This window comes from Momordica charantia, assembly GCF_013281855.1.
Source record: "Momordica charantia cultivar OHB3-1 chromosome 8 unlocalized genomic scaffold, Mcharantia_2.0 BLBB01000008.1, whole genome shotgun sequence".
Classification (NCBI taxonomy): Eukaryota; Viridiplantae; Streptophyta; class Magnoliopsida; order Cucurbitales; family Cucurbitaceae; genus Momordica; species Momordica charantia.
In genome coordinates this window covers 30,687,845-30,706,461 of record NW_028275166.1, presented here as the reverse complement: position 1 = coordinate 30,706,461, position 18,617 = coordinate 30,687,845, and the positions used below count along the sequence as shown (strand labels likewise).

Sequence of the window (18,617 nt, the reverse complement as noted above, 5' to 3'; positions counted from 1 at the left end):
TTATCTAACCCTACCACATTTATTTGTCAAAGAAACTCGTAGAATATTATTAAATCCTAAGTAGGTGGCCATTTCAACCTCATTCTCTCAAAATTCATTAGAATTCAATAAATTTTATTTATGCTATGATAATACAAAAGGATTTCTATATATGCTTCTTCTTTTTTTTTTTCCATTCCATGATGATTTAGAAAATTTAATTAAAGTGAGTTTAACACGACTTTTTTGTATCCAAATGAAAACAGCACTTGATAAACAATAACTTGAGAGAGATGATCTTTCAGTTTACACTCCAATTTAGTATCTTTGTTGCAGTACCTTGAGGCCAACATACCTGAAAAATAATTTTCAAGTTTGTTAGTTTATGGCAATAATAGAAATTTCTACTAATCTCAAGCACAACTAAGGCACAAATTTCTACTAATTGTTTTTTAAGAAATAATTTTACCATTGACAATTTTTAAACAATTAAGTTACTTCTAAAGTTGATGATTAAAAAAAAAGAAAAAGAAAAAGAAATCCTAATAGTTCTAATCGCCCATGTACATCAGTAAAACTTGTCTGGCTTATTCAATATCGATTTTATCTCCGTCAAAATATATATATATATATATATATATATATATATATATTTTGTTTTTTATCATTACTTTTTTTAAAAAAATTATGCTAGCAAATTAACAATTATATTTTATTTGTTTTTAGAAAACATAGCTAAATTTAAGAAAATAAGTAGTAAATTTTTAAATTTAACAACTTTAAAAAGGGGTTTTTTTAAATAACAGTGTTTCCTTCCCGACATTACTTTTGAAAAACAAAATCTTTCAAACATTTTGTCCGAACTCTTCTTTTAAAAAATACTTCTAAAAAATATATAAAAATTCAATAATAGAACACAAATATTCAAAAGTCAAAAACATTATTAAAATACCACAGACGACAAAAAAAAAGTGACAAATTTTTTTTTGGGAAAAAAAGAAAAGAAAAGAAAAACAAGTGTGTAAATAATTTTATAAAATTATTATATAAAATAACTCACCGGCCGAGCATCATGAGGGTGGCCATAGGATTGGTACCAGGCGAGTCGATGAAAGTGGAGCCATCCACCACACGAAGATTTCCAATTCCGATGACTCTGTAGTCACCGTCGACAACTTTTCCGACCAAACAACCGCCGTGGTAATGCCAATAAGTGGTCAACGATTTATGACAGAACTCTCCAACAGTACTATCATCCGACAAATTTTCCGGCAACGAAGGCCCTATAAACTGAAATACTTTCTTACCCTCAAAATCTCTCGTCTTAATCTTTTCCATGGTTGGGGTTTTAATCAAATCCCCCATTTTTCTTACTCCTACAACACATCGCGCAAGATCATCAGGATGAGAATAGTAATTGAATCGGACAATGGGACTCTTTTTCACATCAGTGGAAGAATTCAAGCGGAGGGACCCCTCAGAAAGAACCTCCGAGAATTTTCCTGTAAAAATGACTAAGCTGAGGTTGACGGAATTAGACTGAGGAGGAAGGAGACTAAAAGATGGGGGGATTGAGAATGGTAAAGGGCTGGCGACAGTTTGCAAATGGATATTGTTCTCCAAAGTTCCAACCACTTTTGCCGACGTAGGGACAAATGGGAATGGAAGTACAATGCTGGGGCCGAAACGGGGATTGTCGGACATGAATTCGCCGACATATGGTTGGTGGAGGACGACAGGTAGTTTTAAGGATGAAAGTTGAGATTTTGGGCCAATCCCACTTAGGAGGAGAAGTTGTGGACTCCCAATGGCTCCAGCGCTTAGAATAATCTCTCCTTTGTTGCGTATGAATGCTGTGTGCAACTTTCCTTCTGAATCGGAATATGAAACCCCACTTGCAGATAAACCTACCAGTTCATGCAAGCAAATGATGAATAAACTACCACTCAACTCAAAATTTTAAACAGGTAAAAATTATAATCATGTCAAGGATGAACAAACAACCACTCAACCAAGAAGCGGAATCTAATGGATTTGGTAAATTTAATTCATATATGGATATCTTAACATGAATAAAATTAAGAGAGATTTATAGGTAAGAAATCTAACAATTTAGATTTATTATGACTTACCAGAGAAGATTATTCTTTCAACTGTAGCCCGGATGGCAACTTTAAGATTTGTGGGATTGGCTTTATTGAGAAGCTCCACAGCTCCATGTCGGTTCCCTTTTCCATCAAAGATGGAACCTCCAATTCTAGTCCCCACAAGATGCCTCAAACCAAAGCCATTGTCAGGGAGAACACCACTTTCCAACAAAGCACTTCTAAAAGTAGGTTGCAAGGCACTCAGACTTGGACGAGACACCACAGTCTCTTCCACCCATTGATAGGCCTTCTCCACCAATTCCATGTCCCACTCCACGCCCGCCTTCTCAAAATACTCTCGATGGCCCCGCGAGTAGAAGCCGGCATTGATCATGCTACTGCCGCCGAGGACCCGCCCTCTTAAGTTCTCAACGCCATCCTCAGAGATGAATCGCTGGAACGGATTTTTGTCGTCATCTTCTGCAGCAAAAGCATTCAAAAGACCTTCTTCAACCAGTACAGAGGGAAATTTGTTGGGTTCACTGCCTCTTTCGAGGAGGAGAACAGAGAATTTTGATGATAATGTTGTGGCTAATGGGCAGCCTGCAGTTCCTCCCCCTACTATTATGTAGTCATATTCTTCTTTTTCTGGTAAATCTTTGGCGTCCTCTACAAACTTCATGTAGCTAACATCTGGGAAGAAAAACAAATACAATTTTTACAAATGATCTTAGTAAGGTATCAATCTTCACCTAGACATTCAATTATAATCATATTGCATAGCAATTTTATCTCAAATTTAAAAATCATTGCAATTTTTACTTTATAATAAGTTTCTATCTTAAAAATTATTAAAAAAGAAAAAGTATTTTCATGTGTATCTAATGAAATATTATTAAACACGTCTAGTACAAAATTTATAGGATTTCAAAGAAAAGCAACATTTTTTTATTAAAATTTGTGAATTTTGGGTGATGTAGTATATTGTCGATGATGTGCTTTAATCAAATTTAATTTTGTGCAAAATTTAATTCCATTGAAATGAGTGAGTTTAGTGGGTGAATTAACAAAAATTAGACTGAAGGTAAAAATTACAGTACTGATGGATGAAAATTAATGCAACTTGTCAAATTTATAGGTAAAAATTGAGTTTTTAAAGAATAATAATTAAGAAGAATAAGAACCAATTGCAAGAGAGAGAGGGGATATTACCTTGATTGGGAATAGTGTGTGAGGAGAGGACTTGCAATTGGAAGTGAAAGATAGAGACAATGAAAAGTAGGAGAAAGATAGCCATAGAATAATGCTTCATGCTTTTCAAAATCTATATGTGGAAGAAAGATAGAGACTTGGTTTGTTCCTTAAAGTTTGCAATAATATTTGGTATTTATAAAGACAAGTTTGGATCAAAATTGAATACAAACAATTTAAATAGTTAGTCAAATTTAAACATATATAACTTTAAGCTTCGTTTTCCCATATTTTTATAAATATAGCAACAATTTTTTTTGTTGGACAAGTATGGTAAATTTTTTCAAATCAAATTGCTCGTGTTATCTATTTCAATTTTATCTTCATGATTTCCAGAAATTGATATATACTAATATACTTGATATTTAAATATATTAACGCGATGATTTTTTTCATTTTCAAAAAATTGCCCATTTTGAATATTTAATTAGCTTTAAATTTTTTTTTTTTTTTTTACATTTAGATTAGATCTCCATTTCTATCTTTTCAAATAATAAAAAAAAGTGATTGCTATATTTGCTTTTTTTTTTTTTTTTTTGCTATATTTGAAAGCCACGCTATAATAGGAAATTAAAAGTTATTGGTGAAATTCAAAAGTCAAAATTGTTGATAAAATATTGTTAAATGAAAAGGCAAGAGAGATATGGTGAGTTATAGGTACAAAATAATATATTTGTTTTTTTCTTTTAGTACGATAGATTAAGCTGGATTTTTGTTTTTATTTTTTATGAGTACCAAAAAATAGATAAGCTGTTGAACATCACAATTGAATTGTCTTTTCTTATGCTTCTTGAAAAGTTTAACATATACAGTGGTATTTGTTTTTTTCTTTTATTTTATGATCTTCTCTATTAATAAACTATTTTATTAAGCGGGAGGAGGAGAAAACATATAAAGTCTAAATGATGGTTTAATTTACGATAACTAATGGAAGGTAAAATACGGCCTATCACTTGGAAGAATGAAGAAAAATCATATCACATGAACTTTCGCAGCTCAATGAATCTTAGATATCATATGCGTGGTCAAGCTATTAAGATCGACAATAATGATTATGTTCAGGTGGGTTACGACTAATAGCCTTGAGAATGTCTCGCACTAGTATTTTTACCATACAACTGATTTCTAAAACGACCTTAATTACCAGATCGGAGACGTGCGACCCACCGCCTTCCACCTATAAATAGAGTCATTTTTGTATGCAGGTATGCGATTTTGATTCATGAGAGCTATAAATCGAATTCTTACTAACTTGAGTGTCAGAGTGTTTGTTCTCTTTGTGTAAATCTTTTTCTCACCTAACTCATTTTGAATAGCTTGTTCTTGTCCACCTCGCACGTGCTCTCAAAGTGGTTAGATTTGGACATAAACAGTATCTATTTTTTTAATAATTTTTGTTTATTAATGGTTTATTTTATTATAGGAGAGAAGCTTTTATATACTCAAATGATAATACAAATAAAGATATCATTTAAAGAGATCATGCAAAAACATCAATCTAATTATCAATCTTATTAAGACTAGAGAATTTAAAAGATCTTGTAATATTTTAAAAAGTAATTACTCAACTATCGAGATAAGTAAAAGATTTTGTTATATTAATAATTGTTTTCAGTTTTAATAAACTTAATTTATTGAGAGAACCATGTATTACATCAAATAAAAGATAAATCAAGTTTTTAAAAGAAAAATGAATAATAGTATTATCTAAAATAATTTCCTCATCTAGACTTCATACTATATATGTATATGCAGTGTATGTCCCTTGCAAAATAGGAAAAAATGATCCTGCATTCATCTCCTCGAGGAGAGGAAACCTTTTCGGATGTTCCATGTACGGAAAAAAGTCTTCCATAAGGTTGTGATCCTCCTCTTTTTCAAGGAGGTCTCTTGAGCCTGTAGTTTGTTGCTATCGCCCGAGCAATAGACGAAGAGAAGAGAGACTTCATGTAATTATATATGAACAAAACTGATAATAAATGTATTTTTTTCAAATATAAATTAAATTTGTTTGACTATATATAAAATATGTAAACCTAATATTGCAATGTTGTCATTGTCGGCGGCTAATAATTCTATAAATTAATTTTTGGATTTAAAAGATTGAAATATAATGACAATAAAAAGAAGACTATATTCAAATCTTTGCGGTGAGATTACAAAAATAGGACAAAGAATAAAAACATGTTTCTATTAATACTCGCAAATACATTGTTTGTTGTCTCAAAGGTCAAATTTAGTTGATAAAGATCCTTTACTTTGACGAACAAAGTAATGGATTTTCTTTCATCCTTACCATCATTTTTATTAGAGTCGATAAAGTAAATATACCTTTTTTTTTTTTTTTTAAGTGCTTGAAACAAACAGACAAAACACACTATAAAACAAAGGAAAAAGATATTTTCTAAGAATTTTTTAATCTATCCTACCAAGCAGCCCTGTCCCACCATCCAATATATATATTCAATTGTTTGTCATAAATTGACTTACGAAAATTTAACAGCAATCATTGAAATAGTTTAAAACATAATGCTAAAACACAATTAAGTACAAGAAACATTTTTTAAAGTTGAAAGATTAAAATTAAGCAGGAAAGTTTAGAGATTAAAAATAGTGTAATTTAGAGAGCAGTTTTCATATTTCTGTAACTCTAAAATTTTCTTTTCATGGGTCGTTTTCTAAAAAGTAGTTTTTTCCGGTATTTTGGAATTACTTTTCTACCTATTTTTTCACTTCTCTTTATTTCTTAACATTTCTCTTAACAAAAAAAATTTTCTTAGAACAAAAATTTCAACCTCCCTCTAGATTGTGAAGATTTATCCAAAAGCAAAAAATGTGGGAAACAAATCAGTTAATAAAAGGGGAAATCGATTCCAATTGACTCGCTATGGTGACGATGGGCGAAGACATTGTCAAGTTGAGAATCGTTTTATGAGAGAGAGATCTGAATTCTTTTTTTGTGTTCAAACTTTCAATTTCTACCATTCTCCTCTACCACTTGCTCCTACTCTACAAGAATAAAGAACAAGAAGAAAAATTGCTACAACTCCGGCCAATGTACCAATCGAAATTAATGATTTCAGCTTGGAATTCCAATAATTATACCGGCCGAAATCGCTAGTGGTGATTTTGTTGGGAAAATTACCTATCCATAATATTTTTCATTTCCACACTTCTTCGGTGAAAACTAAGTCAACCACACAATTAGAAATATAGGGAAAGCGCAGAGCGCAGTAAACAATAATTAATCCAACTATGGGCTACGTCCAGTCGACAACAGGATATACTGAGATAAATACAACGGGCAATACATCTCTCAAATGTAGAGGCCTCGACAAAAGCCCTAGCTTGTAGAACGATATATAATCCTAGGAATCAGGAATGAAAAACCTGACAAAATACCTACGAGAATTAACTTATCTCTACAACCGCGAGATCTTGCCTCTAAAACTCTACCAAACACTGATGCCACGCCTCTGAAGCAGAGCACCAACTACTATTCACGGGCGCCCTCGATATGTGCAACAACACCCATTAAAAACCTAAAGAAAACAAACTTATTTAAAGAAAAGTTGTCGTAGCATTGCCAACAGCGTAACTCAACCAAGAACGGGCCTCCGTGTTTTCTTGTTATTTCCTTAGCGTCCAAACCCTTATATGCACAACGTCTTGACATGTCCATTCAGCCAACTTGGCCTTACATGGCCAGAATATGTTTTTCATCCTTTGGACTCGTTTCGACGTGCTACATAATCCCAACAATTTCATTGGCCCATATCTCGGCTGAAATCATTTTTTGGTTTTCTAAAAACAATTTATATGTTTGTTTTATTCAGTTTGTTCTTAAATATTCCTAATCTCTCTCTAATGCTTTTATTTTTATTTATTCAAATATAATATTTATCAATTAAACACAAATTTACTAAATTTGCGTTAGGATTAGATTTTATTGACAACTTTTTAAAACTTTTCTCTAATCCAATTTCTTTCATTTTTTATTTATTAAGGTATTCGATTTATCATTTTATTTCGAATTGTTTAGACAAAATCGAGATGGATAATTCTTGATTCATAACTAATTCGGTAAAAAATTTTAGATTTGACTTATAATTTTGTAAATTGCAAGATATGAAATTTCAATTTTCTTTATATTCTTATTTGTGAAATTTAGTTTAAGAACGAAAAAAATTAAGGTTGTAAATTTTTTGTTCTAGGATTGATTTTATTTTAGGGAGATTAAAGAAAGAAAGTTCTTTCTTTTTTTTTTTTTTATAATTTGTGAGAGTGAAGTTAGAGAAAGATTTTTTTTTTTTTTTTTTTTGAGGGGTTAAAGAGAGAAAGGTAATTTCAGATCCACACTTTAGACTGAAAAAGGCTACAATAACTAGCTTCTAGGAAACCACCTAAACTTCTAAAATACAAAATTTTGGGGTACATGCATTTTGTATCTGTTTTTTACTATTGGCGTGTTCTTAAAATTGTATGCAATTTAACAAGAAATAGATTTCTTATTCAAATGTATTTTAAATATTTAATTAATTAATTTTTGTTCGATTAAAACAAATAAGCATAGTTTATAAACTTTATTTAAGTAATATGAAAATTCAATTAGACAGAGGTGACAAGTTATTTCCCGACTCTAAAACTCTTTTTTCTCTTAAAAGGACTGCGAATAAAAAGATGTTAATTAATCTAATCAGGCTGGAACACTGATTATATTATAAATGCTAAAACAAATAGGAAGCGCATTAAAATCACAACTACTATAAATTTTATTTATTTATTTTTTTTTGATAATTATGAGTCTTCAGACCAGATTATGCACATATCCACTAATCTCATGAAACAATAGTCTAACCCTACAATATTTAGTTATCGAGTAAACTTGTTGGATACTAAATCTTAAGTAGATGGTCATTTTCATATCCTTTAAATTCTTTAGAATTCAATAAATTTTATTATAATAGATTAATACAAAAAAGATTTCTATGTATGCTATTTTTCTTTCTTTTCACAAAATGATTGAGAAAGTCTAACTAAGGTGGGTGTACCAAATGGAAACAGGAAAGAAATTACCAAAATACAGCACTTGATAAATAATAACTTGTGAGAGATGGTCTTTAGTTTACACTCCAATTTAATATCTTTGTTGCATTACCTTGAGGCCAACATACCTGAAAAATAATTTTTAAATTGTTAGTTTATAGCAATAAAAGAAATTTCTACTAATCCCAAGCACAACTTAAGGCAGAAACTTCTACTAATTGTTTTTTAAGAAATAATTATACCATTGTCAATTTTTAAATAATCAATTTACTTCTAAATATAGTAAAAAAAATTAATCATTCTAATAATGTTAGTACAACAACTCGGGTGGAAATTTGAATTCACAACATGGTTAGAAATAATATGCATCTTAAATTGTTGAGCTATGTTCAAGATGATAACCGTTCACATATATTTTTAACTTTTAAGTTAATCTGAATATAGCTCAACTGGTTAAGAGTTAAGGCATCTAACTCCAATCAAAATGTCATGAATTTGAATCTCCTGTATTCTACTATTATTATATTATTATAATGATGATGATGTTTTTGTCTTTACTTTTTTTAAAAAATTGTGCTAGCAAATTAACAATTATATTTTATTTCTTGACTTTTAGAAACCCTAGCTAAATTTAAGAAAACAAGTAGTAAATTTTAAAATTTAACAACTTTAAAAATGGTTTTTTAAATAACAGTATTTCCATCCCAACCTTAATAAGGAGAATCGTGGTCTTTACATAGGCATTTTCAAGTCATCGACTCATCCGTAGGATGATATCAAAATGACTGCTTCTTCTTGGTCCACAAAATCAAATTTTCTTTCAATTACAACATGTTTATCATTTCTATAAATTGGAGTACTTTTATTTAGCCTCCCTTCTTCTACTAGTACATGTTTCTTATATACTCCTTGAATTAGTTGGTGCGTCGTTTTCTCAAAAAAATAAATAAATAAAAATCTTTCAAACATATTTTGTCCCCTTGCTCTTCCTTTAAAAAATACTTATAAAAAATATATAAAAATTGGATAATAGAACACAAATATTTAAAAGTCAAAAACATTATTAAAATACCCGAGACAAAAAAATGAGAGAGAGAGAAAGTGACCAATTTTTGTTCTTTGAGAAAAAAAGAAAAAGAAAAAGGAAAAAGAAAAACTTATTATATAAAAGAGAAGAAAGTGTGTAAATAATTTTATAAAATTATTATATAAAATAACTTACCGGCCGAGCATCATGAGGGTGGCCATAGGATTGGTTCCAGGCGACTCTGTGAAAGTGGAGCCATCCACTACGCGAAGATTTCCGATTCCGATGACTCTGTAATCGCCATCGACAACTTTTCCGACCAAACAACCGCCGTGGTAATGCCAATAAGTTGTCAACGTTTTATGACAGAACTCTCCAACAGAACTATAATCCGACAAATTTTCCGGCAATGGAGGCCCCAAAAACTGAAATACTTTCTTACCCTCAAAATTTCTGGTCTTAATCTTTTCCATGGTTGGGGTTTTAATCAAATCCCCAATTTTTCTTACTCCTACAACACACCGCGCAAGATCATCAGGATGAGAATAGTAATTGAATCGGACAATGGGACTCTTTTTCACATCAGTGGAAGAATTCAAGCGGAGGGACCCCATAGAATCCACTTTAGAGAATTTTCCGACAACAGTGGCTAAGCTCATATTTACTGAATTAGATCGAGGAGGGAGGAGACTAAAAGATGGGGGGACTGAGAACAGTGAAGAGCCGGCGAAAGATTGGAAATGGATATTGTTCTTCAAAGTTCCAACCACTTTTCCGGTTGTGGAGACTATTGGGAATGGAAGTACGATGTTAGTAACAAAACGGGGGTTGTCGGACATGAATTGGCCGACATGTGGTTGGTGGAGGACGACAGGTAGTTTTAAGGATGAAAGATCGGATTTTGGGCCAACTCCACTTAGGAGGAGAAGTTGAGGGCTTCCAATGGCTCCAGCACTTAGAAAAATCTCTCCTTTCTTTCGTATGAATGCTGTGTGCAATTTTCCTTCAGAATCAGAATATGAAACCCCACTTGCAGATAGACCTGTAAATTCAATAATATTGTTACATCATCTTTTTACCAAATGTAAGATTTATTATGACTTACCCGAGAAGATGATTCTTTCAACTGTGGCCCGGATGACAACTTTAAGATTTGCGGGATTGGCTTTATTGAGAAGCTCCACAGCTCCATGTCTGTTCCCTTTTCCATCAAAAGTGGAACCTCCAATTCTAGTCCCCACAAGATGCCTCAAATCAAACCCATTATCAGGGAGTACACCACTTTCCAACAAAGCACTTCTAAAAGCAGATTGCCAAGCACTCAAATTCGGGCGAGACACCACAGTCTCTTCCACCCATTGATAGGCCTTCTCCACCAATTCCATGTCCCACTCCACGCCTGCTGTGTCGAAGAATTCTCGATGGCCCCTTGAGTAGAAACCGCCATTTATCATGGTACCGCCGCCGAGAACCCGCCCTCTTAGATTCTCTACACCATCCTCAGAGACGAATCGCTGGAAGGGATTTTTGCCGTCATCTTCTGCGGTAAAAGCTTTGGAACGACCTTGTTCAGTCAATACAGAGGGGAATTTATTGGGTTCGCTGCCTCTTTCGAGGATGAGGATCGAGAATTTTGATGATAATGTTGTGGCTAATGGACAGCCTGCAGCTCCTCCCCCTACTATAATGTAGTCATATTCTCCTGTTTCTGGTAAATCTTTGGCATCGTGTACAAACTTCATGTAGCTAACATCTGTGAAGAGGAAAAAAAAGAGAAAATCAATAATCTTTAATTATTTATTGTGAACTTGGTATTGTATATCAATCTTTATCTTAGGCTTTCATTTATAATCAAATTAAATGTTCACTAAATGTTACCATTTTTATCTTAAACCTAAAAAAGTTTTGCAATTTCGACCTTTTGATAAGATTTTATTTGAAGAACCGTTAAAAATGAAAAGTATTTTCATGTGCTTCTAGTGAAGTATAAAATACCAAAAACAACACCTATTTGTTGAAATTTGTGAATTTTAGGAGATTAATTCAATTGTTGATTTTTTGCTTGGATCAAATTTAGTTGTTAAGGATTCCACTTCTTGAAAAAATGATGGACCTCAACAAGAATTTAGAATATAAGTTGACTATTTCTTTCATTACTAATTTATTTTAAAATGAAATCTATGAATATTGATATTAGTTTGGTGCCAAATATGATTTCATTGAAGCGAGAGTTTTTGGATGGACCGCATGCGTAAAATAAGAACTAGTTGAGAGCCAGAGAGAGAGGAGAGATTACCTTGATTGGAGATAGTATGTGAGGAGAGGACCCCCAATTGGAAGTGAAAGATAGAGATAATGAAAAGTAGGAGAAAGGTATCCATAGAATTATGCTTCATGCTTTTCAAAACAAAAACTATATTGTGTGGAGAGAGAGAGGGAGAGAGAGTTGGTTTGTTCCTTGGGAATTTTCAACCATATTTGGTATTTATAAACACACAAGTTTGAATCAAAATTGAACACAAACAAGAAAAATTAAGGATTAATAATACTGCCAGCCTGTTCATATTTGATAATGTTATAAATTAATCTCTCATTTAAAAAAATTAAATTAATAATGATGATGATGAAAGACTATCAAATCCTAGCTGTCCTTACATCAGCTTGATATCACAAAGGTCTTTTGTTTACGTAATTAAATCTCCACACGTAGGTTGCTATTTGTGCTCCATGCGATTTTGAGCTTAAGGAAATTGAGAGCTCGCTCTACCTATTATATTCTATCCCCAAATAAAGTGAAAACTTTAATTAATTTGTTTGAGATATCAAAATAAAGGTAATATTTTCTCATAAAATGTTGCTCAAATATCCCACCCCAATTGGTGAGTGATCCCAATTTATATGGAACGGAGTATTTGAAGACTGTTCGGTAACATTTCAATTTTTTATTTATGTTTCTTCATTTTTAATAAAAGAAAAATGAATTGCATAACCCAATATCTATGAATTCAAATATGATAAAACAATTTTTTTTATTTATATTTTGGAACAAATTGAAAATGCTAACAAGAAAAGAATAAACTTGTTTTGGTTAATAAACTTATTTTGGTTGTTTCCAAAATTTCTCTATAACTTTGAGAAGGTTCCCAAAAAAATGAGAAACTAGAAACATAGTTAGTCGTAAAATATTTAATTTCTTAAGAAAATTAAAAACAAAAAACGTCATCAAACAAACCCTGAATGATTAATGTTTTATTTTCCAGTTTACATGGAATGATCAATTGAATACATAAGAAATTATTCATATGACTAATACAGTGGCTTAAGGTTTGGTTGAAAGAAGAAGATACCTCGAACTTACCAAACACCTCTAGTATATATAATATAAAGAGTTAGAATAGGGAGAGTTTTGTCTCTTTATTTCTATGTTGAAAACTTATAACTTATTTTGAATTATAATTAATAAGGAATTTCAAAAATTTTGTAACTTTTTATTTTCTACAACTATATAAAGAGTTTTTTTCTTACTCTTTCTCCCAACTTTTTCTTCATCAAAAGTTGAGTTTCTTTTCTCTTTCGGTATGTTAATTTTCTCCTTTAGTCAACGTCTTGTGTTTTCTTATATTTAGTTAGATTGTTTGATCAAATATTCAACTTTTTTTAGTTATTTTTTTCCAAACAACTCAATCAACTGGAAAAAGGAAAGGGAAAATGAGTGATAAGATCGAATCACCTTGGACGGATCCACTTTGGGATGACACTTGATAATTGCGAAGACTCTCTCAATGACCTCCTCCTTCGTAAGGTGATCATCGTGTGATGAAAATAGCCGGAGCAATCCATCGGAACATGGCTGCGGTTGGCATTCTCGATGAGCTAGGGCAAGGAATTGGACCAGAACTCGAACATGGCAAAGAACGGTTGTCCTGAACGCATCTCTGTCTCTCACTATTTTTTTTTTGTCATTTTTTTTTTCAATGACTATAAGAAATTAAAACAAAGTTTTATTTACTTGTATGTATTGTTATGTTTAGGGAAAAAAATGACAAGTCCATGAATATGTGTTTTTTTAGAAATTTTTTTTAAGTAATTGAAGAATAATACATTTAGTCACACTAACCGCATCAGTGGGTGATGAGAACTATTGAGACGTTGTTTCTATGAGATAAACATTGAAAATACGAAAAAACTTGGTGAGGTAAACATTTAGAGATAAAAAGAACCAAATTAGATTATAAATTTTAACTATTTAATTAAATTTTATATTTTTTAAATATTAAAATAAAAACTATGAAATTTCACGTACATCACACGTGTTTCTTACTAATATATACAAATAAATATATTTTATTTCATTTTATTAAAGAATATAGGTCAAAGTAATGGTTGGAAAAACATGACTTTTAATATTAATTTAGGAGAGTTGTTGGGTTGGATACCATTCCACACGCTCGTTGATTTAATTATTAATGATTTTTAAGAATAATAGAAATACTGAATTATTGCTGTAGTTCTTCAAGTTTGGGAAACTTGGATTTATAACCTTTCAAAAATTGATTTTAGATTTATGACTCCTAGAAAATCCTTATTTGTGACCCTGTCCCTCCTTATTTTTTACCCCTTCCATTTTTTAACATTGTGGAAAGACGAATTTGCCCTCATGGTGAATAAATAAGCATTTATAATATATTAAATTTTCACCTAACTATTTACCAAACTCTAAATTGTCAAACTCTCAATTACCCATAACATACGTTTTGAACTCCAAAACACATTTGACGTTTTCTATATCCTTTAAAGACAAATATTGTTCTCCACGTATTTGATCATTGTCTTACATTATCCAATATCATTGTCCCCACATTTTCAATTTTAGAAAGATAGGTATGTGTTACAACCTACAATCTTTTTACTTTAAAATTGCTGAATCTATTTGAAACATTTCTCTTTTTGACATATTTGTATTTATTCAATCTTCTGTTAGGATGGTCGTTAAAAGAAAAAAGAAATCCAATGTTTCAGTCATAAATTGCGAGACTGATAAAAGTTAATTTTGACAGAGAGACAAAAAAAAACATGTTTAGATATTTGTTCCATTAATTTTTCAACCTTAACAAATTTGATTGGATATTTATGTATAACAATGCAATCATGACAGTTCAAATTCAAACTCCAAACAATACTCTTTTTCTTTCTTTTGCATACTAAGTAATAAGGGATAGGAGATCGAACTCACAATTTTTAATAACACCAATTATCGTTGGACTCGGTTTAACTACGAAATAATACTCTTTATTCTAACAACCATACTAACTTCTATGCATCAAAGTCAAAAAAGTCAAATGAACAATACATTTTTAATTGAAACGTAAAGCCAACGCCACCTGACAAAAATGGAAGACATTTATTTCGGCACGGATGCATCTTTCAAAAATGGCTACTATAACATTGTTTTAGATTATATCTCTTCTCTTTCTCTTACCATGTTAGGGGTAAAATATTCAGCACGCCACGTGAAGTTTTTTTGGTGCAGGTATACAAAAACATGTTCGGAGTCGTGGCGCTGAGTGCCCTGATTTACGATCGAGTGCACAATGGAAGAATATCGAGCATATCGAGCATATCGACCCGACCTGCATACAGTGATGGATCCAGGATTCTATGTCAAGAGGGACACAAATGCATAAAAATAAAATAATCGAAAAATATCAATTTTATACTAGAATTTGACGATGTTTATCAATTTGCACCTTACAATTGGACAATATTGTAATTTTCACCTTGAATTTAAAAATATGTCACACAATTTATCATTCGACGTATTTTCATTTGAAAATTTGTTGAAAAAAGTAATCTTATGTGTCAAATGAATAAGAAAACACATGTTTTCGTAGGAAAATAATTGATAGGATTTAGACAAAATCGACATTAGAATTGTTCTAAATTTATAAGTTTTGGCCGAGTTATTTAACCGTAGACGTTGTGTATTGATTATTAAATTAGTAAGTTTCTGTGGAATTTTTAAATGAATGAGACAAATTAGAACAAACTTAACAGAAAGATAAAAATTATAACATTTATCTAAGTTTATGATTATAAACTTAAATTTATTAAAAGAAATACCTTTCATTATATAAATTTAATTAGATATATTTGGTAAAAAGAATTTAAAATTATTAATTTAAATTAAAAGAATTAGACGTATTTTATCAAAAATACTTATTTAAAAGAATTAGAGATATTTTATTCAATAAAAACTTTTTTTTTTTTTTTAAGAATTGGACATATTTTGGTAAGAAGAAAAATATATGATAGCAAGTAAAATATGGGGAGTTAAAATTTGATCAAGACAAGGTTAGAAGACATTTTTTAAGGAAAAGAAATGAGGTTATTAGAGATATTCAGGAAATAATATAAAAAAAAAAAAAAAAAAAGAAACAAAACGAAAAAAACGTAGATTGAGATTCAAGCTAGGGATGGAAGGGAAGTGGCACGGGTGGAAAGCCAAGAGAACACACACGCTTTTCTAATTCAAATTACATGCTATACAATTTTAACTAAAATCCAAGGGGCACGTGCCTCCCTAGTCCCTTCGTAGATATGCCTGCTACAACGAGCCAACTGCTGGCATCCCACAATGCTTTATGACCATGTGTGATCAAAATATTGTTCCTCATGGTCGTCGTGCGATTAGAAGGTGAAGAATGTTGGTGGTTCCAATCTTTTGCCAAAACTTTACTGCTCCATATTCGTAGGTCTGACTAACTTAGTCATCAGAGAGAGAATTCGGCATAAAATTATACTGGTACTAGATTTTTCTGTACATGGATCGTTACACTCAAAGTACGTTGTATTTATGTAGTGCCTATGCAGCAGCTGCTCAATAATCCGCATCAACATCTATAATATAATATTTTTAATAAAATTCTAGTGGACAAATTTAGCATAACTTTAATAAAGTTATTACAAAAATATCAGCTAAAAAAATTATTACAAATATATCAAAATTATAGTTCAAAAATAACATAGTAGGTGAACCAATCCCAAAAGATAGCTTAGGTGGTTTAGAGTCTATTCTTGAAGTCTTCGGTTCAAGTCCCTTTTATACAAAGCAATGACTCCTTTACATACATACGATAAGAAACATAGTATTATTTAGATTTTTTAAGTTTCAATTTACTTGTTTTCAATTCTCAACTTTGTATAATTCTTTATATATTATTTAAGAAATCTAACCTATTATGCGATTCTCTTTTTTTATTTTATAGTATTAATATCTAAAGTGCTGGAAGTTCCAACATAACCTATTACTCAAGAGAGAGGAACATTATCACGTGTACTTCAAAAGTGGGGTGAGTCTCTCTATTTATAGGCTTTGATTCATTTGTCCAACCATGACAGATCTAAGATTTTTGTTGAGGGGAGCTTCACTTAAAATTTATTAAAAAAATAATTTATGAATTAGCGATCTCAAAATTCATAACTAAATTAAATTAGAAAATCTTTAAGTTCAAAACGGTAGGATGATGGTACCCTTTAAAAGTTTCAAATTAGAAAATTACTTTTATAGAAAATTAGGATCTGAATATCTCACTTATCGTTTTTTTTTAATTAATAATATTTATATAAAGGAAATTTTTAAAATTTGTATAAAAATAATAGAGAATCACTATGATTTTTTCTTTTATCTTTTTTAAATGGAGAAATTATATGACTATTATTTTTTTTCTTTATTTAAAAAAATGAGGGGTCATATGAAAAGTAGAATCTAAATCACATGCCATTACACCCAGGTTCAAGGAGATTGAAAAACTAGAAAAGGGGAAAAGAGAAAAAAGAAAGTTATAAATGGCGCGGCATACAGAGGATTGCGAGATTAGAAAAGAAAAAAGAAAAAAATAGCTAAAAATAGCCGTCGGAAGGTTCGAACCTAGGTAGCAGGGGGGCTGGGCACGTGTTTTGCCACTAAACCAACAAAAAAATTCTACCCTATTCAACGGTTATAACCGCTCCAAAGCTCGCAGTGTATTGTTGAAAAAATAATTAAGAGTAGTAAGGTGCGGTGTTGTGATCGTCAACTCGTCCTTTACTAAGGTTGACCATCGAGATTCATATTGGTCGAGTCGACCTTTACAAAGACATGTACAACCATATGACACATTCGTCGACTCGACCTAAAAGGTGGCCAAGGTATTTTATTGTCTTCCAAGACTTATAAGTTTTAAGTCATAGATTAGCATAGAGACGTGGCGTCTTCCGACGCATAGTTAGTTGACACATGGCAGCCATGAAAACACGTTACTAATATTCCACCTAATTATTGGTTAGTTTTTGTGTTTTGTTCATTTTCTTATATTTATTTTTAAAAGAAATTGAGAATAATGTAACGGTAACATACATGGATAGTAATTTCATATTTAATTTCTTTGTAGTTTTTTTCTGACATAAATTATTTGTTATTTGGTAAGAACAATCCGTTAAGGAAAAAAAAATCACGATAGTACTATTTTTTTCAAACAAAAAAGATAACGATAAGACAATATGATACTCATACTCATATAGAATAATTAAGAACTTGACTTTTAGCAAAATTTAATCGAATAATTCGTCTCAAATGATCTTATAAAATTGATGAATTTGGATCAGCTGATGAATTTCTCATATTTTATTTCATTAGTTAATTTATATTTATGTCCATTAATCTATTGAAAAAAAATCTTAGTGGGGGCAAGAAAAAGATTTGGAACTGAAATCTATGAAATGAAATCACCCGTTGGCCCATGAGAAATGTTGAGCTCATGGTGTTATGAAAATTCTGATGGACATATTGATAATATTAATATATACCTCCATTCATATCTCTGTTAAAAATTAAGGAAACAAAGAATTTCATTAAAACAGGTGTGAAAATTTTTAATGTTTGAGATGACTTTTTAAAAAGTATTTAAAAAATAAATATGTTTTTGTTCCACTAAAAGGGTTAAAATCAGCCTTAGTCATCTTTTATTAATATAGTTTATATTTAATTTCACCAATATTTTGTGGTATAATTGAAAATCAATTAGCTTTTTGTTGGATACATGAAAATATCAACGTATAATTTATACTTAATTTTCATATCTAATTTTTTTCTATCGAATATCTAAATGTTTTATTTTGTTTGAAGGTGAATTTTCAACTTGACATGTGGCGAGTCCTGATTTGAAGAGAACTACACGTGGCTTTGAATT

At 30.9% G+C, this 18,617-nt stretch overlaps 2 protein-coding genes across 2 annotated transcripts; both read right to left on the bottom strand.

The window, feature by feature from the left end:
- Positions 1–3,437, bottom strand: LOC111020836 ((R)-mandelonitrile lyase 1). The gene is made up of 4 exons (XM_022297623.2): positions 3,279–3,437; positions 2,112–2,759; positions 1,040–1,886; positions 1–334 (listed from the first exon to the last, which is right to left on the bottom strand). The coding sequence occupies exons 1-4, from the start codon at positions 3,376–3,378 to the stop codon at positions 298–300; spliced, it is 1,632 nt and encodes a 543-aa protein (XP_022153315.2). The 5' UTR covers positions 3,379–3,437; the 3' UTR covers positions 1–297.
- Positions 3,438–8,242: 4,805 nt separating this feature from the next.
- LOC111020834 ((R)-mandelonitrile lyase 1) lies at positions 8,243–11,859 on the bottom strand. The gene is made up of 4 exons (XM_022297621.2): positions 11,687–11,859; positions 10,496–11,143; positions 9,586–10,432; positions 8,243–8,491 (listed from the first exon to the last, which is right to left on the bottom strand). The coding sequence occupies exons 1-4, from the start codon at positions 11,784–11,786 to the stop codon at positions 8,455–8,457; spliced, it is 1,632 nt and encodes a 543-aa protein (XP_022153313.1). The 5' UTR covers positions 11,787–11,859; the 3' UTR covers positions 8,243–8,454.
- Positions 11,860–18,617: the final 6,758 nt, after the last annotated feature.